The sequence below is a fragment of the Rhizomucor pusillus genome (assembly GCF_041956525.1).
Source record: "Rhizomucor pusillus strain CBS 183.67 unplaced genomic scaffold VTP01scaffold_14, whole genome shotgun sequence".
Taxonomy (NCBI): Eukaryota; Fungi; Mucoromycota; class Mucoromycetes; order Mucorales; family Lichtheimiaceae; genus Rhizomucor; species Rhizomucor pusillus.
Window position 1 is genome coordinate 482,245 of NW_027192156.1, and position 25,083 is coordinate 507,327.

Consider the following 25,083-nt stretch of genomic DNA (forward strand, 5'->3'; position numbering starts at 1 on the left):
GAAAGAAAAGAAGCAGTGCAAATTCGATTCTAAAAATAGCAGCACGCTGCTTTTTTCCTGAGTACTTGCTCGCCAAGGCGGATTAAATTCCACAGAATAGTAACTCGACAGTCTTGGCCGCCACCCAGGAATCGATGTCGTACAGGATACTCGTTTTATGTTTGCAGCTCTTGATTTAGGAGATACATGAAGGATATGACAACCAACAGAGACCGCTTACTTGAGCGGGATACCCTACCAGCGAGTTCGCTACATATTTCTCTCTGCCTTGCGTTTTCGCATCCATTCGATACCCTACAGGTCAAGTAGTTCTGTAATTCTAGTGCTCATTATTCAGCGGTGTCTTCCACCATTCGGACTCTAGTATACAGCGGTGAAAGAAGCTGTCAACTTCCGCAAAAAGACAGATCAATAGTCAACTTAAAATGACCTCCACATTTCCAAAACGAAAATGCAATCGTAAAATAGGACAGTAAACAAAATAACCTTGTTGAAAGTATGATGCGAAAAAAAAATAAAATATGCTCTACTGCATCTTTGTATCCTCCTCCTAAACAACAGACGACGTATGAAATTAACATTAAGGATGAAGAAACAACATTTTAAAATAGATTGTACCGGTGCTGCCATGTAGCTGTCCATATCGGCGTCGAGATCAGCTTCTGTTGGCTTTGGTCGATTGTTCTGCTGGCGGCGACGGCTACCGCCGCGCGGTCCACGTCCTCCTGATGACTGACGCGGTCCACCTGAGCTGCGCAAAGGTCTTCTAACTGGACCGCCAAAACTTTGGGATGGTGCTGTTGAAGGAACAGTCTGGGAAGCAAACGATATACGCATAGGGCGTCCTAATAGATGGAAAAATGAGTTTACGGTATCGATAAAATAACGCATTTATCACTAACCATCAAGTTCAACGTTGTTGTATTGAGCAAGTGCACGTTCTGCATCGTTAGGGTGAACAAAAACGACATCAGCAACACCTGCTGAGCCTCCGCTTGGTGACAAGTGCAGGAAGGCGCGTTTCAAAGGGCCTACTTGACCGAATAGTTCCTATGCGAGAAAAAAACATCAGACAAAATTTCAGTGGTTTCCTAAAATCAAGACTTACGTAAAGATCTGCTTCTGTGACATTGTAGTGCAAGTTGGTAATCGTTAACATGTTTCGTGACACGCGTGGTTGTGGTTGACTGCTGAATGCCGAGCTGCCGCGAGGCTGGGACCTCAATCCATATGGTTGACGCTTTGGGAATAAAAAATTACGTATAAGAAGGGAGACGAATTAAAATATATGGAGAGAGAGAAAGGAAAATTGGGGAAAACAAGGTAAAAGAGAAACCCAATCAGCGCATGGACCTCAGCGCAAAAGTTGTTACCCGATCGGCGTGAGGATGCCCATAGGCCACCTCCCGCCCTTAGGTTAATTCCAAGAAAAGGGAGGGAAACAGGGGGTCGCGAGCGTTCGTGCAAAAGACTGGGCGAGAGATGAGCGAGCATTCCTCGTCGCTTCACGGCAGGAGCACACTATGAAGCCGTAATCCCTCGCTCTGCAGTGCAATCCTCCTGATCTGCGCGCGCGATGTACAATGTATAGGTGTACGCTGGAAACTTGTGTGTGTGTGGACGGGAGATGGAAGACTTAACCAACATACCGAAAAGTTGTTGTTTCCTGCTCGGAAGCCTCGGGAAGATCTGGTGGCACCTCCACCGCTGCGAGGGCCACTGCGATTGCTTTGTCGACGATTCGATTTGTTCTGTGAGATGATATCATCAAGGGCCATATCAAGAGCACCAGCGCCGGAAGCCATGATCGTTGTAGTTGATTCGATGTAAGGGAAACAGAAGTTGTGGAAAAGAAACGGGGCGCGGGTCAAAGCTCGTAATTCGATTTTGCACACGTCATTCCCCCAGCTGCGTTTGAATTCAATCTCTCGAATCAAATCATCTCAAGGACACGGTTGACCACTACGGCAAGGCAATCACCCGTGTTGTAATCTCACACATGACTTGTGGAGGCAGAACTTTACGAAGAAACTGATCTTGCTACGGCTCTGTCAGATGACATGAAGGAAGTTTGGTGTCGTCTGTCTTGACTCTGTCGATCCGAGCAAGAAAGTCCTCCGACCTGCGCGCGTCTTATACTATTTCCAGCGCTCTTTGCAAACCGAAGTATGCTATTTCAGGCGGCAAATCTCTTGATATACTGCTTCAAAAGCGCCGAAACCCTAAGTTTGCGCGCTTTTGCCTTCCCCTTTAGAGTCAAGTCGAAAGAAAGAACAAACGCAAGATGTAAGAACATCCTGAGGAACTTTGTGGAACTAACAGAAGAGCAATAACGGCAATAGATCGCTCCGGTTTATCTTACGAAGTAGCCGAGGAAAATTTGGCATCATCCCTGACGCAGACGCCCTAATGGGCGATTACTGAAGAGGTTCCAGCTACTAGTGTGGTGTCCTTAATGCTAAACTCTTAGCAAGCGGATATTCTGGGCCAGCGACGAGACCAGTGTGAGCGAAGTCACAGGCCGTTACTGGAAGTAGTGAGAGCGCTAGCGTGAGTGATGATGCCAAGGTACACAAACGATAACATTCTTTGTTGGATAAGTGTCTTCACATCTGTCTATAAAAAGGAGCGCTCTCGAAGCTATATTCACGAGAACAGAGCAAGATCAGAAGGGGGTCAGTGTTCAGAAACTATACCTTAAGACACGACACTGAGACTCCAGTTATTTGGAAGAGTGCCTCCCCCGGACTTGCTATAACTTTCGTCAAATTTGCAGTCACCGGTTTATCGTCGAAGGGGTTGCAAATATTGTCAAACCCACCGGTGTTTCGGATGAAATGCTATATCGAGGATCTGGCAAATTCGAAGCTTTGGACCGAATACTGTCCAAGCTGCATATAACTGGTCATAAGTAGCAGCAAGCAAGCGAGCGTGGTTGACCTCTTTCCGCGCGGAGTTCCGTAAAGATAGACGAATCCAAAAGGTGGGTCCTGTCACCTGGGAAAATAGTCGAAGACGTACTCTTCCGGTTCGGAGAGGAATGTGCACGCTTTGTTCTTGACTGTGTCCGTCAGACCATCCATAATTGATGAGACAATAAATGCTCATATAACATAATATGCAATATCAAGGCTCGTTGAATATGAAGCAAACGGGCTATTATGTGTGCATACACTTATAGCATAACAGCACATTGGAACCCCTCGGTCAAGCCTCGATATTTTCAAGCAAAATCCCAACGTAACAGCTTGTAATTTTGTTCTAATCAAAACGTCTTCTTGAACCTCATCGAAATCTATTCGCATTCTCAAATGATAACTATAGTCACCGCATCAAATTGTACATTGTAAACCCCATCATTATAATATCTACATTAGCATCACGATCTATCTCCAGGAAGCAAATAGTCTTTTAGTCCCTTCATATATGCCATTTGATTCAACGTCCCATATGGTTCAGATTGACCTGTTACTCCACAAATAACAATCATTATCATATCTATTTCTGTAATAATCAACCGGGCTGACATTGGCCAGTCTTCAGGTTCCACTGCGTCTGTTGTTTTCAAGCTGGGGGCACATTGGCGGGTACTCTTCAAAGGGAAGTATTCTGAGAAATCACCGCTATTTCCATAAGAAAGGATGTTTTGCTACGTGATTTAAACACAAAAAAGAAACATAATTTGATAGCTCAAATTGCAGAAAATTTGTTTTGATTTCGCTGGGCTGACTCAAATTACAGTGGAGAGATCTGATGTAAAAACCAAATAACAATGTCAACATTGGCTATAAAAAAGCAAGGCGTAATTGCTACAGTGCATGCGCAATGTAAGTAAATGTCTAACGGATACTATGTACGAATATAAAATTTTCCAGCCTTTGTCAGACTGCGAACACCCTTGATATGCGCACACAGTTAGCAACTATCCAACCGAATTACTTCTCTGGTCGTTACCTTGTATGGTTTGTAGCCTTCGTGATACAATCGTAAGCTGTCGACCTTAAGACCAGATATTGCATACATGCTGATTTGGAACTCTGCACTCAAAGTCAAGCCGATCTCCGGATCCGTCTCGCTGAAAGAAATGAAGTAGAATAAGTGCCACGGATACTTTTTTGACAAATATTTGTATATACCTGCTTCGAAAAGTACCAGAGAGCATGGGGACTCGATCTCTCTGTTGAATCTTACCGATGTCCCATTTTATACACTAAATATTGCATCAGCTTCAGCGACAGATACGCTCGGATTTACTTTACATACCTTTGTCACAGGATCATACATGTACTGCCCGACATTGCAGGTGGCATTGATGCTGACAGTTGTTTTGAGCATCGGAATAGTGAGTCTAACACGCTCAATCGGCTTTCCATCTGTCGAACGCGGAGTGACGCTGATATCAAATTTACCGCCATTTTTGGATGGCAATATTTGAGGTTTAACGTGTAACGGCATTGCTTGATACTGCGACAAAGGCACACTGAGGTGTATATGCAATGAGTCAACTGCAAGCCCTATACAGATCTATTCAAATACTTGCCGATAAGACATGAGCTTAAATTGACCATCAGGAGGAACGAAGGAGAGAACCTTATCGTTTTCCCATTTACGATATCTATCAGGTCACTGTCACCTACAACCCGAATTCGTAGCTATATATCTTAGATGTACACCGACCTCACACACGGATGAAAACTGACATCGTCTATGAGACGTGGATTGACAAAGCTTAAAGTCAAATCTGGCATGCCTGTATAAAATCAAATTCGTGAATATATATGCTAATAGGTCTACTACTACGTAATATTACCCGAGAGCCTGCAGTTTGCAACAATGTTTCCATGCGCTTCGCACGATATGATCGTTCCATTTCTGTTTAAACATCTCGTATTAGAATCCATAGTAACTAATTCCTCCCTCGCCGATACTTGCTGTGCTATCGTAGCGTCGATTTCTTCAATAATATCGAAATAAATCTCGTTCTGGGTGTACTTGACGCCTGCTTTGCGCCAGGGTATACTTGAAAGATTCTGCGGGAGTTTAGGCGCTACTCTAACAATCCAAGTATACGTCTAAGTTTCTATTTTCAAAGAAAAAATCTATCTAAACAACGTACCCTGCTGCTGCTCCCACTGTTGTCATAACTTTGTTCATAATAGTCGGTGGCGGTATGATATCTTTAAGTGTATTTGGTTCGGTTGTCAGTGGGTAACCATAATCCATCATTTCCTCCAGAAGCTAAAGAGTGATTGTCAGCAGTCGTTTTCAATTGGATCACAATGGAGTATGCTCTACCTGATAAACCGTTACAAAATTCTCTCTGATCGATGCTTCTGAGACGTCGCCCAAGTAATCCGTGCATATATCGATAATTCTGTGTATGAATTCAAATACAAGCATGGGATCCACTGCAGGTATAGTTGCTATTATCAGATTGCTATACAAAAAAATCGAAAATTTGAGCGTACTAACCTTCGCGATCTACAGGACAAAGCCATATCAAGTCGTTTCGTAAAACATGCAAGAGCCAATATTTCGGTGTTTCGAGCACTGGAGGCACATCCTCTCGAGTGTAATATGCTTCTTTGAGCTCGCTTCGGGATCCAGTTTTATCTTGCAAGTTATCCGGTAACGAATTCATAAACTTGGTACTTTCGTCATTGAACACGTCCACGATCTGTCGCGAGATGATCCCTCGCCAATGTTTCTCGATAATGATCTTTCTAAACTTATGCGTCAGCACCGCTACGCGGCAGTCGGATTCAGCAGGACATTAACGAAACTGACCCTTGAAGATTAATGACAAACAAAGAGTTTATCATTTTATACAGGTGTAAAGGTGTCCGTCGCCAAACTGGTCGTACTTGGCATTTAAGGTACCGCCCGAACCTTTGATGTCTGAAACATAGGAAATCCCTCTCCAATACACGTAAAATACCATGAGACCTATGTACAGTCCCTTAAACGGAAGATGTTTTCTATCTAGCTCTAAAATTACGCTGCTGCATTGAAGATACGATTTACAAATGTATAGGCAACCTTTAGTGCGGCGCCTGTTTAAAGGTATTTTGTGCTAATGCACTGAACGGTATCCGTGGCAACAAATCACTTCATTGGCTACTATGATCCAGAATCGCATCGTGAAGAGTGAATGCTATCGGTAAACTGCAGAATATAGTAGGATCCGGACCGAACCGCGTCTCGGCAGACAACCTCGGAACATTCCTTTTCCTGCAATCGTCCCTGCTGAGTTGCTTGAAAGACAGCATCCAATTGTTTGCTAAGCTCGACTAAGCAAGTTTCACGACCCCTCTCGACCCCTCGCACATTAAATTTGCCTATAAAAATGCCATGAGCGATCTCTCGGCTTCTTCCCGCATCAGTTTCTTTCTATTTATCCAGAAAAGGCAAAAATGTCCTCAGAAAAGATTCCTCACGCTGTAGCTGCAAAAGGCTTCACTTTAGGTGCGGACAACTATGGTAAGTTGTAACAATGCTAAGCATTATTCAACCCTTTAACACTGACATCAAACTCCTTTAAAGCGAAAGCACGTCCATCCTATCCGGCAGCAGCCGTTGAGTACATCCAAACTATTGTTACTCCAGGCGCGAAAGTTCTCGATTTGGCCGCTGGTACCGGTATCATGACCAAACTCCTGGTCCAGGCTGGTTATTCTGTGACAGCCGTCGAGCCTGTGGCAAACATGCGAGCCAAGTTGAAGTTTGACCTACCAGACATACCAGCTCTGGAAGGCACCTCATGGAATATCCCTGTTGAGTCAGAATCTCAGGATGCAGTGATAGTTGCACAAGCATTCCATTGGTTTGACGACATTCAAAGTCTCAGGGAGATCCACCGTGTACTGAAGCCGGGAGGCAAGCTCTTACTCATTTGGAACATGGAAAGTAGGCGCAGTGCCTGGGTAGGCAAACTTCGAGAGTAAGATCTACAAAATATCAGGACATTTAGAGTACACCAAATTCATTGTTCTTTTGATCTCAGTGTTTATGAAGGATACGATGAAGCAGCTCCTCAATATCGCAAGGGAAGATGGCGCCAAGTCTTTGAGACTGACGATGCAAAGGCTCTGTACAAACTGCCCTTGGAACAAGTACAGTTCACCAATGATTATCTAGCTTCAAGGGACGATGTAATCCGCCGCGTCTTTTCAAAGAGCTACATTGCAGTCATATCCGACGATGAAAAAACTAAGCTCCGGGAGAAGTTTATCAACGAATGTTTGATCCCAGAGCATGGTTTCGAACCAAATGGAGATGGATATGTACTTTATCCTCACGATACCGATCTTGTATGGGCACCAAAAATTTAGAGCATACCTTTATTAGTCATACAAAACATACAACAGAATAAATTATAATATATACGGCGAAATATTTGCGAGCTTTAACAAGTATTTCGAAAGGCGATCTATCTTTCTGGGAGCAATGTCTCATCGTTGGGAGTCAGTGGCACAGAGAATCCTTCGGAATTTCAAAAGTACCTCCTTCGTGAATTTGAGTCCACACACTTCCTTCACGCGAAGATCAAACGATGGAACAACAACAGCCAACCAACGCTCCTCAGGAGCAGCAAGTAGACACGCCAATGAAAGATACTACCAAAGAAGAAACTCCAGCTGAAGAATCACAAAGTGCATCGCAGACATCAGCCGCCCCGGCAGGCGAACAATCGACAACCACCACAACTCCCTTGACAGCTGAGCAACAGCGATCTCTTCTCGAAAAGCAAGCACGCCAATATTTCCAAGAACAGACCAAGCCTGTGAAAATACCAGAATATGCATCGTGGTTTAGCATGGATAAGATCCACGATATTGAACGCGTATCCTTACCCGAATTTTTCAACGGTCGCAACAAGTCAAAGACACCGAATATTTATCAGGACTATCGCGACTTTATGATCAACACTTATCGACTTAACCCTAAAGAATACTTGGCTGTGACAGCATGTCGAAGAAATTTGGCCGGAGATGTATGCGCGATCATGCGAGTACATGCTTTTCTTGAGCAGTGGGGCCTGATCAACAGCGAGGTACGGATTAAAACAAACAGTGCTAAGCTTGCAGAGCCATTGATTCCTTTTTTCAGTGCGATCCATCTACGCTGCCTTCTGCTGTAGGACCACCTTTTACCGGCCACTTCCGAATCACCGCTGACACTCCACGTGGCCTGCAACCCTTCCGTCCAAGTATCAAGGCACAGCCAGTCGATAAAAAATCTGAAAAGAACGAGCTTGGCATGAACTTGCAGCTACGTCAACAGCTGTTCGAAAGCGCTCAGCAGCGGCTCGATGCGGCTAGCCGACCATATTACTGTACGACCTGCGGCGTCGACTGCACGCGGCAACGGTATCACAGCTTAAAGACTAGAAGCATGGATCTTTGTGCCTTGTGCTACAAGGAAGGTCGATTCCCGACAACAATGGTCAGCAGTGACTTTATCAAAATCGAACCGGGCAACTTTAAACAAAAGCCAGAAGAATGGACAGACGAAGAGACACTATTGCTGCTCGAAGCAATTGAAATGTTTGATGACGACTGGAACGCCATCGCTGAGCATGTTGGCACACGCACAAGGGAACAGTGCATTATGCATTTCCTCCAGTTACCAATTGAAGAACCATATAAGCAATCACAGGCCAGCTCACGCACTCTGGAGCACAAACGCACTCCATTCTCAAAAGCCGACAACCCCGTCATGTCCATTTTGGCATACTTGGCATCATCGGTAGATCCCAAAACGATAGCAAAGGCAGCCGAGTCAGCTATAGAATATCAAGAGCATGGCAAGCGAAAACAGCCAGAAGATATGGATGTGGACGACGAAGCAGGCGACAAGAGCAAGAAACCACGCACGAGCATCGACAAGGCTGCATCCATAGCACTGGGATCAGCCGCAGCAAAAGCAAAATCGCTAGCCACCATTGAAGAGCGAGAAATCCGGCGATTGGTTTACTCAGTTATCGATTTCCAAAGCAAAAAGCTAGATCTCAAGATGAAGCACTTTGAAGACCTGGAAGCAGTGCTGGAAAATAACCTAGAACAGTTAGAACAGCTACGGCAGGTAGTCTTCGTGCAACGATACGCTGTAAAGAAAGCAGACAAGTTGCTGCAAGAGGCGATAGATGAAAAGGGAAGCAGTATACCCGCTGCGGTTGAGAATGGATTGAATCCTACCCAGCTGCAACAAATTCTGAACGAGCATTTGGTTACAGAAAACTATCGATTCGTTGACCCAGCTTCCCAGACAGAGGATAAGCTGAAATTACCATTGCCCTCTCTGGAAGGCGAAAATCAACCTGCTATCCTGACCTTGTAAACAACATTTTCAGTCAATAATAATGAAAAAGGTTAAAGTAGTTATGGAAAAATGTTATTACTGTGGTTTATTCTGATCGGCGACGTTATATACAGCATTGCAATCTTGTTATAAGCAGAAGGAGGCGGTAGTTTGAAATATACAAGAACAAGTAGGAAAAAAGAAAAGAAAAAAGTCTATAAATAATACAAGAGGGAAGGAAAAATACAAAAAGGTCTATGATGTTGCAAGATGAACGTTGAAAATGATGAATAAAAAAGCAGTGTCAGATATGAAGGCTTGGTAAGCAATGCTGTCACGATCCAGTTCTTGCAATTACAATACGCGTCGAATACTGCTGAGCATACAAAGCTGGGCCGTTTACATAGACCATTCCGCGAAGGGATGCGACGTAGACGTTGGCCGCTGAACCAGTTCGCCACAAGTTTTCGATGCATGCGTTGGCTTGGGGATCAAAAGGGACCCACATGGTACCTGCTTGATAGACCCACTGGACTGGCATGATAGTGATAGTGCTGGTGCTGATTGATTTAAGTATTCACAAAGTTGTAGAGAATGTAGGAGGAGGAAGATGTATGAGCAAACAAGACTCATTCACGACTCCTTTTATAATATCAGCCTTGCTAAGCGAGTGCCTTTAATTTTTTTACGCAGCAGTGTTAAAGAAAAAAAAGCTTGCTGGCACGCCAGCTGTGTGCCACGCACAGATCAAAATCTCCACGCGAGAAATCGTCATGTGCTCAGTAACTTGCTAGGAATCTGCGGGGTACCTAGCAGGTAATTGCTATATTTAAACGTTATGATCTCTTGCCAATAGATTTGAAGGATAACAGAAAGAAGATAGATAAAGAGCAGATGAGGTCATGCCATGCTGCGCGTGGAAGACAGCTGTGCAACCAAGATTCAAGTTGGCACAAATTATCGTCATCCATCGCCATGGAAACCGGACAGAAAATTCCAGCAACTGCAAGGGCTGAGCAGCCCGCCGCCGACAGCGAAAGCGCGTAAAAAAGTTTAAGATTGTGGAGATTAGGGGAAGTATGCACATTTGCCCTACAAATAGCTCCAACAAATACACATTATCAATAGACACATATACGTGCAAGTGATCCATTTGTCCAGAACTCGAGCTATCACTTTTACTGCTTCAAAGCAGCCTCCTACCGCAGCACTTGTCAGTCCAAAGTGTAGGAACGATATCTATTGGCCATTCAAAAAAAAAAAAAAAAAAAAAAAAAAAAAAAGAGGAGTGGCGCGCCACAATGGCTTTGCAGGTCATGCGCGCCACGATCGACCTATTCCGATACGGTCGGTCAAGATATCGTTCATCACGGATAAAGAATAACAATAGTTACCACAACTCAAGGTAGGCACCCTCTTGCTTAACGTTTGAACCTACGATTTTTCGCTGAGTAGGTTTCGCTGAGATATTGACCTCGGAAGTCGTATCAGCTACATCTTGAAGAATTAAAGTTTACTTTAGTGCAGCAGATAGTCGTGAACAATATCCATTAATAAAACACGCTACTGCGGCGCCGCTCCTGGAAGCTTCCAGATTCTGTTCTCGACAAAGAATGCCTAAATTCGGTTCTCTTTCATAGCTGCTCATAGTTTATGGATTTAACTACCAAGACCAGTAAATCGGCTAACCTCGGTCCAAAAATGGCAATTTGCCGGATGCACATGGTTCATCACAAAGTGATCCAAAGATACCACAAACAATTGACCTCCTGGTTTCTGGAATGATGGCTCTTGGATATTACCGAAAATATCTGTGTTTTTGATGGATCTAATATCCTTCTCCATTTTCTTCTCTAGCAGTCGAATGCACGATACATTGTTTCATTCCTTGCCTTCTTACGGCTGTTCTCTGCGTAGAAATCTGGCGATACAATAAAGAAAATTTGTGCGGCCATTGCTGGTATTGGTCCATATCTTTGTGTGTTTTAATCGCATTTCGCTAAAATGCAATTGGTACATTGCCGTCACAAGACACAGATGTTCAGTCGCGTAGTCGTAAACAGCGCTTCCTTTGCTGCTTTGCTTCACTCTTTCAGTTTATCGTTATGACTTACTACAGTAGTGCGCGCCGCAGTCATGAGTCGAAAAAATTGTATAGCCAACATGCCGAATATGCTGTTCATTGAAAGCCTCGTAAGGATATGATGCGGTTTAATGAGATAATGCGTGTAAACTCTATTGGTATACACAGCAGATGCATAAAGGAAAATAGTCTTCTGTAAATAGTGGGATAAAAATCTCTCTCCTTCCTCTTTACACTGAAAACATGCCAGTGCTCGGATTCACCGGAAATATTTCCAGATACTTGGAACATATGCATGTCGATTGAGCATTTAGAGTCACAGATACTTGGATGTTATTGCACGAACCGCACAAATATACCTCTAGCTATTATACGGAATATATTCCACAAATCTTTTACTGGAAACAATTCTCCTTTAACGAATATCTTCAAGTTGTAGTATATCTTTGGAGCGACGCTACTTATCGTTACTGTTTTCTTCCAGCTGTTGTTATTGCTGTTTCATGGAGAGAGGATAGGTGCCAAACTCCATCTAACAATAAGTGTTAACAAGTCAAGAGCTGTATTCGACAAGGATAACTTGCTGTTGCAGGAGAGTTGTATTGATTCTCAGATCTACCTCGCTTAAGCAACGGGCGAAGGGAGTGGCAACTGCTGTATGTCTTACTTTCATTGCAGACTGTATATTTGTGTTTGCTCAGGCCACCTAACCCCAAGTTCGATATCAAACTTTTCTGAATCTGCCTATACTTATCGGTCTTAACTGAGCATATGTGCATTTAGTACATGCAGTATACATACATTGTTATCTTATTGCTACAAATATAACCAAAATGCTTATTTCTCTTTTACATTAATTTTGATTACTATCGTTTATACACAACCTTCATACACCATCGTTTTCATGCATCAAAATCCAACAAGAGCAGATTATCGACTACGTCAACTATATTAGTCTTGCATAGATAATTGCTAGAGATAACGTTACAGTCTCGCATTACTCAGAGATGTTGACTGTCTGAAATGGTGAACATTGATGACGGGATGGTTAGACAGTGAATAATGACTTGCGGTTGCAATATTGTAGATAAAAGGGTTTTGCAGTTTTGTCAATGCATCCAACGTAGTTCCTTCCAATGCTATTGTACATATCCATATGTTTGCCATAAATCGAAAAGTTCCATGTATGCATTTCTTGCCAAAATTCAATTTTCAGGGTTGTTTGCGCTTAAGCTTGAATTCTCAACATTGGGCCAGTACCTGGTTTGCAAACTGGATGTATACTGGCGTATACGAAAGATTGTCATCCGTTAAATTTTTTCTTTCTTCAACCAAGCGCTGCGTGAACGTCGACATAAATTTTTCTGTTTTGTTTCATACGTAAGCAGTTTCTTTTTCACTCCCTACTCTTTCTAGATCTATGAAGAAGAAGAGGCATCAAACAGCGCAAGCACCCAGTACGAACGTTATCCCTCTTCCGAAACTACGCGATTCCGCAGAGACCCTACGTAACAAAAGAGAGGTCGAAAAGCCAATCGAAATAAGCAAAGAAGAAATCATCAATAATCTCGAAGAGGTGCTCTACAAGATAATACGTGGCTCTATTCGAAAGATCAAATCTGAAAAGGAGGAGCCCGAAGACAAAAAGAAAAAACGCAAAGCTATAAGCAAGATCGCGAAGAAGGTGATTGAAAAGAGGAACAAGTTTCTTGTGTTGAAGCAAGTCCCTGCAGGCACTTGGGAGGAAACCGACAAACTCAGTGGCACACCTTATGGCACATCAAGGAATAAGCTGGCTAACGAATCACCCGGCCCGCTTCAACAGCGGAGAACCTATGTAGCTTCGAACTTTGACAGTATCAGCGAGCAAGTGCAAATTTCCTGGGAAAGCATCGACAATGTAGAAAATGATGATAATGTCGGCGATTTGCGTGATAGCGAAGATAATGTCATTGACTATCGCACTGCAAATGTGCTTTTGAAGGAAATACTACGACCTGACTTACCAGAGGACCACGTTGAGATGTTCAAAGAAACACTAAAGTCAATTCAAGAGTTGATATCGGATGACATTGCAAACCTTGCAACAAAAGGCGGCAGTCAATTCGATATGACGGAAATCCTCCCGCGAAACGCTATTCGAAACACGTCAATGCTTTTGCGGAATAAGTTCGTCACTTTAAATACGCAAATCGTTACTGACGCAGATACGGCCCTATTTGAGCAGCAGCATATCGAAAAATTACACAGTATATACCTTGGAAATATGGCCACAACTGTGCAGCAAAGAGCTCTTGGCAGTATTAACGCCGATTTTTTTGTCGAAAGCTTTTACTATTTACTACCTGCACCGGCTGGAATGTCTCAAACAATTAACCAGGCCATTCAACAGTACTGCAAAAATTGGAAAACATGTGGGCGGACAACAAGTTGCTTTCAAGGTCGGCCGAATACGTGGTTCGCATCCTATTGAGGTTACACTTGGCTCCAAAAAGAGAAGCGCATTACAAAGACTTGGTTTCCAGAAAAGCGAAAGAGAAAAAGAGTCCAAAGACTCTGTCAAAACTTCAGCCATTCGTAATTTGCAGCGGAACAAGCTTTACGAAGAGAGCAAGTACCTGCGCAAAACAGAAAGCCGTATCATGCAAGCCGGAGATGAACACCAAGAGGCTAAGCGGCGTTATAAATGTCAGCAGCGAATACATGCTATAAACGAAGCCTGGCAAAAGAGATTGGATAGAAAGCCTCAGGACACCGTAAGCTGAGGAGTGTGGTTATTTGCAAAATGATGTATTAACGGATTCGTTCGATACTTTTGTTCAGATCGTGCAGTTTGCAGCCGGGGACTCTGCCAGTACTGTACCAAACGAATATACTGTCGATGAGGTGAGCGCTCACTCTGATATTAAACCTTTATAGGAATGCTAAGTAGATTATGGATAGGATGAACTAGTATCAGAACTATTGAAAAATGGTCTAGAAGAGGAAGAAATCATTGAAATTTTGGAGTAGCATGAAGAAGATTCGAATGAAGAAGAGCACACGGAAGAAGTCATTTCTGACCAATCGGGAACCGAGTAGAAAGCGATTGAACCGCTTGAAGGGCATTTGCAAAACCCTCCTTTTTTCAACCACTTTGGCCAACGAAATAACAGAGCAAGATGTGACCAGCGCTTGCTACGACGATCTGGAGCTTTCATCCAAAGAAACTCAAATAATAGCGTTCATCGCCAAACTGCTCAGACCCTTCCTTCAAGCTTCAAACGGGAAGAAAAACCGGTCGATTGCAGATACTCTACCATTTGTCGTGTTTGCAAATACACTGTTAATAACCTGTGGATACCCGGAATTTACGGCACAAATTTCGCGAACGATATCACCGGCAAAAATCCAATCTTTAACGCTCGACGCTGCAGCTATGTACGAGATGTTCGCTTCCAACAATGGATGCTTCGATATCTATACCTCCAAGGATGAAAAAATAACGAACATCAGAAAAGCGCGTGAAAACAAGGAGGTGATGATCGGATCTTTCTTGGATATTGACAAAATCAAGCAAATCTGTGAAGAATCAGATCTCCAGTTCCAGAATCGTGCGATTCTGACATCCTTTGGCGTCGTACGACTCTTAGGTAGAAAGAAACATGCAAATCAGATTCCGACCTCGGTTGATAGAACAGCAGGGCAGCAAGAAACTAAGGATGATATATTCAGCATTGACCTGGAAGTCCTAAATGAAGAGATTTTATCAAAAGAAGCCGTATACAAAATGCAGCAAAAGGAACGCAAAGAAGCCATAGCAGTATGCGAACATGCAACGGTGGACATGCAGCAAAACGATATTCGAAAATTCCAGGAACTAAAGGAACTACGATTAAAACGTGCCTGGGCAATCACAGCCGCAGAAGAGACGGCGCTGGAATTAAAAGACATGCGCACGATCCGGTATCTGATCCAAAAGCAAAAAAGGAGACAAGACCACAACAAAAAGCTGGTGATCAGACCAAGAAAAAGATGGTGCTTACTTTGCGAAACTTCGCTTGTGAGAGTTTCCCAGCCAATATAACAATATCTACTCTGGAAAAAGAAGCTTACGAGGCAGGAAAGCCTATAGCGTATAGCGGCACGGACTATGGCTTGCAAACGATGTCTACGACAGTCCCTATGACAGCTGATAGAATGAATTATCATTTGTCACTCTACAACACATTTGACATACTTAGCATTGCGGACGATGAAATCCCCATCGATACGCGTACTGACGATACTGGCACGTACGTGGAAATACCAAAATCCATCTGTATTACAGCACCGCAACTGAACGAGAAGTCACTGAGCAACCAACATTCACGTTTACGTAATAGAAGAAAAGCAAGAAACACGGCTGTCCAAAATGCAGAAAAACAATAAAGTGAATACTCGATGAAAACCGCATCAGCAGCTGAAGACGTGTCTGTAGCTCATAGGGTGAGCAAATGATCAGCTTGACTTGACATTGTACCTATTCTAAATTTATCTTTAGGTTGCGTGCGAATCAAGACCGATTCTGAGGTCTTTTTATCAGTCACCTCGGGCGAAAAAGAAAAACGAAATCAAGAGTTAGCGACAAAGATTGCTTATAGTCAGGTAGCTGCTGAAGAGCGGAGAGCGATAAAAAATGATGCATGCGACGACAAAGCCATTCCTGTCATGTCCATTGGAAACCAAGGAACCGGTATTGGGAGCCGTCTAAAGGGGCATACTCGCCGAGGCGGCAAGAAATTATTGAAAGAACATTGTCGCTATGCAGTGATTGCAACTACGGATGAATTCCGCAGTTCCAAAACTTGTCCGTTTTGTTTCGGCCCAATCATCCGTCAAAAAAGAAGGCTCAGAATTAAGGACCAATACAAGATGGTCACGGTCAATGGATCATCCATTTGTATGAATCCAGACTGTATAAGTTACCAGAAGCACAAGAATACCTAAAACAGAGACGAGCTAGCAGCTGTATGTATCGCCATAGCTGGATACACAAATATGCAAGGGTATTTCCTTCACTGTTTTCATCGATATGCAGCCTCTGCAATGCTGCTCCAAAAACAACGAACACACCTCCACCCATCAGGTAATAAAATGAGACACGTATTAGTACTTTGCTATTAACGCTGTAGTTTCATAGGCGATGCGGGGAAGGCTTCTGTTGAAGAACAGATAGACTAGATTAGCTAGTCTCCGAAGTAAATGACAAGCATTAGAGAATGGAATGCATCTACTATGCACTTTCTTCATTGTTTGATATTGGGAGACAGGATTTGCATAAATGGAGAGTATCCACTGCTTTCCTTAGTGTACTGTTATTGTAATGGGATGCCCAAAAATTTGTGCAGAGTCCCTTTTATACCTAAAGAGAAAGTCTTCTACACTTTAGATACTGAGAGAGGAAGATACCGTCAAAGTTAAGGATTCATTTTATAAATGTAGGATGAAAAAATGAAGATCCAAGACTTGAGTCTTGCTGCAAAGTTAAAACGATTGCCACAGAAAACTAGCTCTTATTTTTTACGAAGCTTTGCAATGGCGATAATAAAAATGCCCAACTACAAAGAAATGGAATTTACGATGTGTCATGAGTTGGTCTAGCTATTGTTATACAAGTAGTAACCGCACAAATATTCGGGTATCCAACTGCACAAAAATTCAGTGCTCCCCCTCCCTGTTCCTGTCGTTTCTTCTTTCTCAAGCCGACCTCATTGCTCGAACGCGATTACCGCAGTGATCTTGAAGAGTTTGAGGACTGTATACCTCAGGTGTCAGCAGCGCATGGCGTCACATATTCGGAGCGAAACAGCGTGAAACGACGATCTACAGAGGGATGGCAACGTACGCGTTACGTATCAGTGTGCTTAATGTGGGCAGTACCGAAACAACCGGGGAAAAACGGCAGACAACATGGAAATACAGAATTCGTTAGTTGCTAAATACGGTACGGCTTACATCCGTGTCGCCACGTTGACGCATAACCTTAAGGAGCACCATTATATTCACGAAGTTTAACGATATTCACAATCGTCCACCAATGTACGGCAGTGAACATTGTCAAGATGGAAAAAATGGACTATTGCAACGCTATTCCTTACGAACGTCTCGGTACCCGCGCAAACATCAGAGTGCGTTAAACGAAGTAAACAACGCAGGTACGATCCAGCAAACCTTAAGACTTTTGCGTGAGAGAGATTATTTTGCCATTTTTTCGCTGTTCCAACCTCAGCAAAATGCTTGAGCATCGTATCTGCAATGCCTTGAAGAATGCTCACTACATGTTGGATCAGGCAAGCCTTGATGATTGGTGCGAACTACAACACCAACGTCTCGAAATTTCCATGCTCAGCACTGCTGGTATTAGCAATTTCATCCTTCCAGATTGCTATGGTTTGGATGGAGGATGAAATTTATGACTCCTACCGCTGGTTTCTTCTACCCTCCGAAGCAAAATATATGAACTCAATGGCATCACTCCCGACGTTTCCATGTTGATCGCTGCGTTGCGTTGATGAAAGCTTCCGAGAATGTCTTCCCATCTGCCAAGAAATGCACTGTAACTGGCGTATCAGAGAATAAAATCTAAAACCAAAAGTTTCTCTGTCAAGCCTTTTACAAACGCAGAGTTGCAGATGACATGCAAGCATTGTTACCAATAATTCACCAAGTCGATCCTCGATCATCAATTGCTATGAAATCTCACACATATTTCCTGAGCTTATTCTTACTTCACCTCATAACAATTACCATGCTTCTCAATAGCAAAACATCCCAAAGACCTCTGAACATGTCACTCCGTCGTCATGACAGATGCACGTATCTGCAAGTGGGAGTACCGTGATTTCCCTTATTCCGCATTCTCGTTATGAATGCCATATTGTGCATGTCTAACCCTTTAGGTCCAAGTTCAAAAAGCCTATTTTGTATTCAGCTTTTTTTCAGTAATTGGACAGCTATTGGGAATGAATAATAGCTCTTCGTCGAGAATTTTGTACAATCGCGAATTACCATGTCGACGGGATAGCATAGGCGACAGGGTAAATAATTTACCCGATATGAATGGTTTATCCGAAAACCTTTATTGCGTTATTTCGGTGTAACCGACCTTTTTATATTGTTACAATGCTTTAAAAATACTTATACATACTAGAAATATAAGTAGAAACTGCAAAAACGTAGGAAAAAAGCAAAGAAATATACATATTTACTTTAAATATAAATTAAACAAACAACGCTCAGAGAGGGCTCTTGTGGCGCAATTGGCTAGCGCGTCTGACTGTTAATCAGGAGGTTGGTGGTTCGAGCCCACCCAGGAGCGTTTATTTTTCCTTTTTCGGGCTTACCTCCCAGGGTCCTTCTGGTGGCATACTATTTCACAGTATATTTTTTTTGCTGCCCTCAAACTGCTAAGCCAGCAAAAGTTGCTTTTATTTGGTTGAGTTAACAAATTTATTAATGAAAAATAGGCCATTCTTTGGAGCGTTACGTTCCGGTTATGCCGTAAATGATCTTCTCTCCGCCACTTCTTGCAGTAAGATTACTACCAGTAGTAGTGGTATCTACGTACAGGATAGTTCCCTAAACCATCCTGGTCACCGCATCCCAGTATAGAGCGCTTTCAGTTTATGGTAATACTTCCTAGACCTAGACCAAGATCCTCATATTATTTGTAAATATGGAGCATCTTGCAAATAATCGTAAACGATAAATAATGAAAAAGTCTCGATGCACCTTTGCTGGATAGTATCCCTGTGCGCCTAGTAGTCTTGCATAAGAACATTAACAGTATATGCTTCCCTGTATCTCCTAGAGATTTCAGTTAATACACAAATAATATTGAAAAACACTTGGTAAGCTCATTGCCTGTAGATCCAATAACATGTGCTGAAGAGGATGAGTGGGAAAGGAGGAAGAGACAGAATAAATGACTAACGCTGAAATTTTTCCCGCTAGTAGCTAATAACTTGTATCAGAAGAGGATGAAAGACAGGACAAGAAGAGATACACATACAAGGATAATGTTAACCCCAATCTCGACGATGGGTCACTCTCCAAATACTGGACTAATATTTGTTCCTGTGTCCGCACTCAATGAAACCGAGAACATACATTTCACTGTAGTGCACGCATTGATGATTTTTCACCTAGAAGTTATCCGCTTATTACGTGGTAAATGAACTGAAGCTCAAGTTACCAGCCGAGGCACTTTCTTCTTGTAAGAAGTATAGGTACAACGTTGCAAAAGGGAAAAAAAAAGAAAAGAGCGATACAAGTACTTGCACAGACGGGCAACTATACTTATGACGCAGGCATTATAGAATAATTAAGGAGGAAAAGGAAAGGACTAGAAAATGAGAAAAGGCCTCAGTTATCAGGTCGGTAAGGAACACAATAACACGTCAGATTTGCTAAGTGGAGGCAGATGTGTAAGTGATCACAGCGGCAAGTTGACAGACAGTGACATATCTTCAAGTTAAGAATATTCTTGATCGAATTCCGTGCTTTAACTTACCTCTGGCATACAGAAGCAGGACGCTCAACACTGAGAAAAATCAAGGCTTGCTCAATGAAAGACCTGTGACATTCCGTGATACATGCTAAGCACTCTAAAGGTATCTCTAAGTGATCACAGGCTACTCTGGGTTGGTCTTTGCAATTGTATGATCACCGAGGTTTCAGGCAATAAAAACTCGATGCTGTTGTTTGCTATTCTATCAATACTTGCAGTCTTCTACAAGCTGCTACTATCCAATAACATTAGAGTAGGCCAATTTCATTCCAAGAAGATAGGACTCGCAATACTCCAAGATGACTTCTCGTAGCAAGTGTATTTTATATCCTTATCGAGACCAATGTGGGCGACCATATTCAGTAATAATTGTAGCTTGTTTCATATTTGTCACCGCCGCTGCCATCTGGCAGTATGCTGGAGATCCTAACGTACATGGGAGTGGTATGTACGACTTTCATCAATGGAACTGTTTCAGACCTATACGATATGTAAAACAAATGGATGGATTCAAGGACCCAAAATCTCACCTGGTCCTGCATAGTTGTATCCTGCAAACTAGCTATTCCCGGAAACAAGAGTCGTCAAACTGCAAGCAGCAATCCACACCTGCTCCCATTAGGCGAAACACTAGAGTTGCATCCTAATTGTAGATGATTAAAATATTTCTATCTGAGAATTTCCGTATTTTCTGTTATCAACAATGTTGAACAAGAAGAAAAAGATTGTGTTTCGAAAAAGGACAGGTAAGAAACAACAAGACAAGACAAAAGAGAAAGGAGGGAGAACATCTACATACAAATTGTCAAATACCAACCAAGCAAAGGTATACAAAGTATTTTTTACGACGATGACGACAAGGAAGCAGCCAAAGTCGAGACATCCTTGAAGAGCCAGCCGGATTCAGCGCCCATAGTATCTACAAACTTGCTGTCGCACTTGGCGAGCATGCGTTCGCGGAGGTTACCGTAAATCTCCTCTCCAGACTTGGCGACAAAGTGCTCTGGTGTCCAGGTTTCGTTCTTTTCTGCACGTTCCTTGCGCAAAGCTCGCTGCTCATTTTCAATGGCGGATTTCTCGTTTGAAGCAGTCATATAGTCGCCAGCTCGCAATGCTTCAGCGACCTTGTGCCAGACACGACGGGATTCAAGAGAACCCTGTTCTTCAATGGGCGCGACGTGAGGTACAGGCTTTTCAAGACTGGTAAGATCCAAAAATGGTTCCTGTGAACCCTTGTGCTTGGTGATCGTTGACTTTCCGGTCCACTGTCCCTCGATAATGGTAGGTCCTGCAAGTGCATCGCTGGTTACTGATGCCTTGAAATGGTGGAATTCACCAGAGATCCATCCCTTGGTGGAATATTCAATGGCAGCAAAGTATCCGCTGGATGATTGGACATACGATGTGCCATAAAGTTCAACGTAGGGTGCTTAAAGACACTCTAGTTAATGACCATTGAAATTCCGAGATATTTTAACAACATGTATTCATACCTGCGTACCAGATGCCGTTGACAGAAAGGGACGGAAGAGTGAAGAGATATGTTTCGTCATGCTTAGTCAATCGGAGGGTGCAGTAGCCGACTTGGTCGACCAACATTTGTGTTCCAGAAAAGCGTGTCTTTTGTCCATCGTGACCATTTACAATAACACCGGCTTCCTTGTTTTCAATGTAAAATCCAGACACTGGAGGGTGATGAGACACTTGCTCGCACACAATACGAGTTCCATTGTCCCAGGAGCAGAAGAACTTCTCGCCAAGGATTGGATTAAACGGCTTCTTTTCCCATTCACCCTTCGGAACACGGCTGGAAAATGAACCATTCAAGGCAGAAATGAACCATTTGACTGCGGCGTAGAAGCGCTCTTCTGAAGATTCTGGTTTGCTGATACCAGTGAGCTAAACCAGAGGATATATGAGTATCAGACATCAGCCCGTTGCTCTCTCTCTTTTTCCTTACCAGCTCTGGTTGATCAGCCCAGAAGGACCTACATAGGAGAAAAAAATAATTACAATGAGTACAGTCTTATCACACACCAGTGGCACGGTCCACGTGGGCGGCGTGATCCGCCCTGAGGGGAGTGTAACGATCCAACATATCGTGGTTCCGTACAGTCCCGTCATGCGACAGTCAAAGGGCGCTCCAGGGCAAAAGCAACAACGAAATAGCTTGCCCAGAAACTACCCTCGCAACCAGACACGTCGCAAATTTATACAACAGACGGCTCTCCACCTGCCACATATTTGGCCCTGAGCACTTACGAATACTCCAACAATGAAATGGGAGCCAGCAAGAATGAGGGGCATGTCAAGCTGGATAGGTCTCCGGTGAAAGATGCCAAAGTTTTCAGGAAAGACGAGAAGCTTCCTTGCTGATCAGCAGGGATGCTTTCCAGGGCATTAGCTTCAGCAGTTGTCATTTGTACTGTAAGAGAACGAAAAAAAAAGAAAGGGGAAGGCGACCGGTAACCAAAACGTGGAATTTGAATAGCAGGCGGAGAGGAGGGAAAGTGCGGAACACGTCCCCGGGCTATTGTGATTAAAAAAATGATGGGTCCTTTTATTGCCATTTTACATTTGTTGCGTTCGCCATCCGAATTCATCGTAATCATCGTCTTCTTCTTCTTCCTCATCTTGGTCCATGTCTTCGAAAACACTGGATACATTTTTGCCTGCCTCTTTCTTTAACAATTCTCGCACTCCAGACTTTAGATTTGCTCGGATGCGGCTCTCGGTAGGATCGTATTCTACGCGTATTCTTGTCTCATTTGTGGTATCCATTGCATCAGATGGACGGACACCTTGCTTCCTGAGTTGTTTCAGTTTTTCTACACGAGAATCGAATTCTGCTTGCTGTCGCAAAAGCTCTTCATCTCGCTCAGACCAGATATTATCATCCGCTTCTGCTGCTTCATCATCCTCCTGCTGTGCATTCGTTGAAGGCTGCTGCTCGCCTGTATCCGCCATTAACTCCTGGAACTGTGCCATGTCCTCCTGTAGCTCTTTTTCAAACTGCTCTCTGGATGCTTCTTTCCTTGCGAGCGCCTCTTCTTCCGGATTATCAAAGAAGCCATGTGGGATGACATTCTGGGTATCTTGAGACGCTTCTTCTTCTTCTTCCTCCCCTTCCACTGCCACGCCGTGCTCAGGCGGTACTTCTATTGATGTCTCGTTAGACTCTTCTTCTGCTGTAACTTCTGTGGACTCTGCTGCTGCTGCTTCTGCTGTTGCTCCTTCGTCAAAGAAATCGCTTGGTAAACGATTCGATGCTGCTTCCTGCATATCGTCATCCTCCTCTCCTTCCAGCTTCGTTCGTTTCGAGACCGGCTCGTCTGCTTCTCTATCCACTTGACGTTTCTTCTTCTGCTGCTGAGCTGCTTTCAAACGTGCAACATTCTCCTTGTGTGCATTTGACATTAAATGGACGGGCCACAACGCTGTTGTCTTGATGACGAGGTTGCACAGTGCACAAAGTAAGCGTCCTTGGCTGTCATATTTTGCAAGTGGATGCTCGACACGTTTCTCTTTCTGACGTTCTTGCTTTTGCTGTTTAAAGAGTTGCCTTAATTCTGACTTGGGTGGCATGATTATGCGTTCGTCGTCGTTGCGTCTCTCTCTCTTGCCTTGCCCCGCCGGCCGGCCACATTTCCTTACAGAATGCGCCTGTGGCTTGCCCCCCTCCGCACTGTTCATCAATGCAGGAACAATTTCCATTTTTCTTTTTTCTTTTTTTTGTGGTTAAACCATGGCCGATTCAGACAAGTTTGATCTGACAGAAGTCTTGGGCAATGTTCCTCTCTCAGAGGAAACCCAAGAAAAAGATGCGAGAATGAAGAAGCGTGCCGAAAAGCGAGCAGCCCAAGATCGCGAAGAACAGGTAAAGCACGATCAGTGTATATGAATCAGGTGCACATAGTGACACGATCGATTACAGCGCAGGTTGAACCGTGAAAAACGTCAAAAGAAGAAAGAAGCCAGGGAAAAGAACAAGAAGCGCAAGGTAAGTCTTATTTTCATATGTGGAGGGCATGGAACATCGAATTAATCGTGTTTTGTTTAGAGAGGCGAGCAAGTCAGTGACGATGACGAGGCAGAGGAAGCTAAGAACGGTGACGGAGCAGCAAAGAAAGCAAGAAAGACAAGCACAGAAACCAAGCAATCTAAAGAAGAATATGGCGTGTGGATTGGAAACTTGTCTTTCAAGACCACAAAGGATGCTATCCGTGATTTTTTCAAGGATTGCGGTGAGATCACTCGCATGAAATGTCGCCCTGGTCCGAACGGAGCAAAGAACAAAGGGTGAGTTGCTTATTCACACTGTTTACTTGATGAAAGTCAACTCACTAGGTACAAATCTCGTTATAGATTTGCATATCTTTTCTTTTCGGAACCTGAAGCAGTTGCAAAGGCGATCGAGTTGTCAGAACAAAAATTGGATGGAAGACCGTTGCTGGTGAAGGACGCAAACAATTTTGAACGAAAAGATGGCGTTACCCGCGAAGAAATCGTAAAACAAAAGAACAAACCGTGTGGCACCCTATTTCTTGGAAACTTGCCGTTCGATGCTGACAAGAAATCATTGCGGGAACACTTTGGTGATTGCGAAGGCTTGCTGAACATTCGTGTGGGAACCTTTGAAGATAGCGGTAAATGTAAAGGGTAAATATTCAATATCAGGATAATTACAAGGAAGCAAATATTAATTCTCGTTGCTTGATTTTATCAGGTTCGGATACCTAGATTTTGATACCATCGAGAACGCAACCAAGGTTATTCGAGCCACTAACAAGCACACCTTCAACGGCAAAAAGATCCGCGTTGAATTCGGCAGCGAGGAAGCGCACAGACGTGGTCACCCGTGGGAGTATAACCCAGAGCGACCCAAGAAGGGACAAAAGAAAGGAGATAGCTGTAATAACAACAACGATAATAACCAGCAACCTGCTGAGCAGGTGCAGCAAGAAAACGTTCCAAGCAGCACCGAAAATGCACCTAGCAAGGAAAAGTCTGCGCCGAAAAAGTTAAAGGGCGACAAATCGAAAAGCGAGAAACCAAAGCGAGTCAGCTCTGCAGCAGCTTTGGCAGCAGCACCGAGACAAAAAGCATCTGTGCAAGACTTTAAAGGAACCAAGATTGTATTTGGAGATGATTAAAAGCGTCCTGTACATTA

The 25,083-nt window shown here is 43.5% G+C and overlaps 9 protein-coding genes and 1 non-coding gene across 10 annotated transcripts; 5 read left to right on the forward strand and 5 right to left on the reverse strand.

Annotated features, from left to right (window-relative positions):
* Nucleotides 1-249: 249 nt before the first annotated feature.
* On the reverse strand, nucleotides 250-1,805 carry VTP01DRAFT_2890 (uncharacterized protein; the record flags this gene model as incomplete). The annotated part of the gene is made up of 5 exons (XM_069381400.1): nucleotides 250-294; nucleotides 619-845; nucleotides 903-1,050; nucleotides 1,109-1,213; nucleotides 1,650-1,805. The coding sequence occupies 5 exons, from the start codon at nucleotides 1,803-1,805 to the stop codon at nucleotides 250-252; spliced, it is 681 nt and encodes a 226-aa protein (XP_069237096.1).
* A 2,044-nt stretch (nucleotides 1,806-3,849) lies between these two features.
* Nucleotides 3,850-5,822, reverse strand: VTP01DRAFT_2891 (uncharacterized protein; the record flags this gene model as incomplete). The annotated part of the gene is made up of 12 exons (XM_069381401.1): nucleotides 3,850-3,897; nucleotides 3,955-4,075; nucleotides 4,137-4,210; nucleotides 4,264-4,480; nucleotides 4,541-4,615; nucleotides 4,678-4,750; nucleotides 4,811-4,872; nucleotides 4,933-5,052; nucleotides 5,117-5,238; nucleotides 5,296-5,408; nucleotides 5,473-5,723; nucleotides 5,788-5,822. 12 exons carry the CDS (start codon nucleotides 5,820-5,822, stop codon nucleotides 3,850-3,852), a joined length of 1,311 nt encoding a protein of 436 aa, XP_069237097.1.
* Nucleotides 5,823-6,413: 591 nt separating this feature from the next.
* VTP01DRAFT_2892 (uncharacterized protein) lies at nucleotides 6,414-7,331 on the forward strand (the record flags this gene model as incomplete). Its single annotated transcript, XM_069381402.1, has 3 exons — nucleotides 6,414-6,480; nucleotides 6,544-6,940; nucleotides 7,004-7,331. The coding sequence occupies 3 exons, from the start codon at nucleotides 6,414-6,416 to the stop codon at nucleotides 7,329-7,331; spliced, it is 792 nt and encodes a 263-aa protein (XP_069237098.1).
* Nucleotides 7,332-7,552: 221 nt separating this feature from the next.
* On the forward strand, nucleotides 7,553-9,339 carry VTP01DRAFT_2893 (uncharacterized protein; the record flags this gene model as incomplete). Its single annotated transcript, XM_069381403.1, has 2 exons — nucleotides 7,553-8,053; nucleotides 8,110-9,339. The coding sequence occupies 2 exons, from the start codon at nucleotides 7,553-7,555 to the stop codon at nucleotides 9,337-9,339; spliced, it is 1,731 nt and encodes a 576-aa protein (XP_069237099.1).
* A 295-nt stretch (nucleotides 9,340-9,634) lies between these two features.
* Nucleotides 9,635-11,145, reverse strand: VTP01DRAFT_2894 (uncharacterized protein; the record flags this gene model as incomplete). Its single annotated transcript, XM_069381404.1, has 4 exons — nucleotides 9,635-9,854; nucleotides 10,695-10,797; nucleotides 10,868-10,897; nucleotides 10,968-11,145. 4 exons carry the CDS (start codon nucleotides 11,143-11,145, stop codon nucleotides 9,635-9,637), a joined length of 531 nt encoding a protein of 176 aa, XP_069237100.1.
* A 1,658-nt stretch (nucleotides 11,146-12,803) lies between these two features.
* On the forward strand, nucleotides 12,804-16,351 carry VTP01DRAFT_2895 (uncharacterized protein; the record flags this gene model as incomplete). The annotated part of the gene is made up of 7 exons (XM_069381405.1): nucleotides 12,804-13,632; nucleotides 13,712-14,139; nucleotides 14,207-14,269; nucleotides 14,364-15,328; nucleotides 15,607-15,740; nucleotides 15,906-16,109; nucleotides 16,173-16,351. The coding sequence occupies 7 exons, from the start codon at nucleotides 12,804-12,806 to the stop codon at nucleotides 16,349-16,351; spliced, it is 2,802 nt and encodes a 933-aa protein (XP_069237101.1).
* A 2,297-nt stretch (nucleotides 16,352-18,648) lies between these two features.
* Nucleotides 18,649-18,722, forward strand: VTP01DRAFT_t74. The gene has a single exon. It is a non-coding gene; the product is annotated as a tRNA-Asn (tRNA).
* Nucleotides 18,723-20,755: 2,033 nt separating this feature from the next.
* Nucleotides 20,756-22,333, reverse strand: VTP01DRAFT_2896 (uncharacterized protein; the record flags this gene model as incomplete). Its single annotated transcript, XM_069381406.1, has 4 exons — nucleotides 20,756-21,342; nucleotides 21,407-21,812; nucleotides 21,874-21,901; nucleotides 22,176-22,333. 4 exons carry the CDS (start codon nucleotides 22,331-22,333, stop codon nucleotides 20,756-20,758), a joined length of 1,179 nt encoding a protein of 392 aa, XP_069237102.1.
* Nucleotides 22,334-22,484: 151 nt separating this feature from the next.
* Nucleotides 22,485-23,498, reverse strand: VTP01DRAFT_2897 (uncharacterized protein; the record flags this gene model as incomplete). Its single annotated transcript, XM_069381407.1, has 1 exon — nucleotides 22,485-23,498. One exon carries the CDS (start codon nucleotides 23,496-23,498, stop codon nucleotides 22,485-22,487), a length of 1,014 nt encoding a protein of 337 aa, XP_069237103.1.
* A 160-nt stretch (nucleotides 23,499-23,658) lies between these two features.
* Nucleotides 23,659-25,066, forward strand: VTP01DRAFT_2898 (uncharacterized protein; the record flags this gene model as incomplete). Its single annotated transcript, XM_069381408.1, has 5 exons — nucleotides 23,659-23,790; nucleotides 23,848-23,913; nucleotides 23,974-24,212; nucleotides 24,279-24,572; nucleotides 24,640-25,066. The coding sequence occupies 5 exons, from the start codon at nucleotides 23,659-23,661 to the stop codon at nucleotides 25,064-25,066; spliced, it is 1,158 nt and encodes a 385-aa protein (XP_069237104.1).
* Nucleotides 25,067-25,083: the final 17 nt, after the last annotated feature.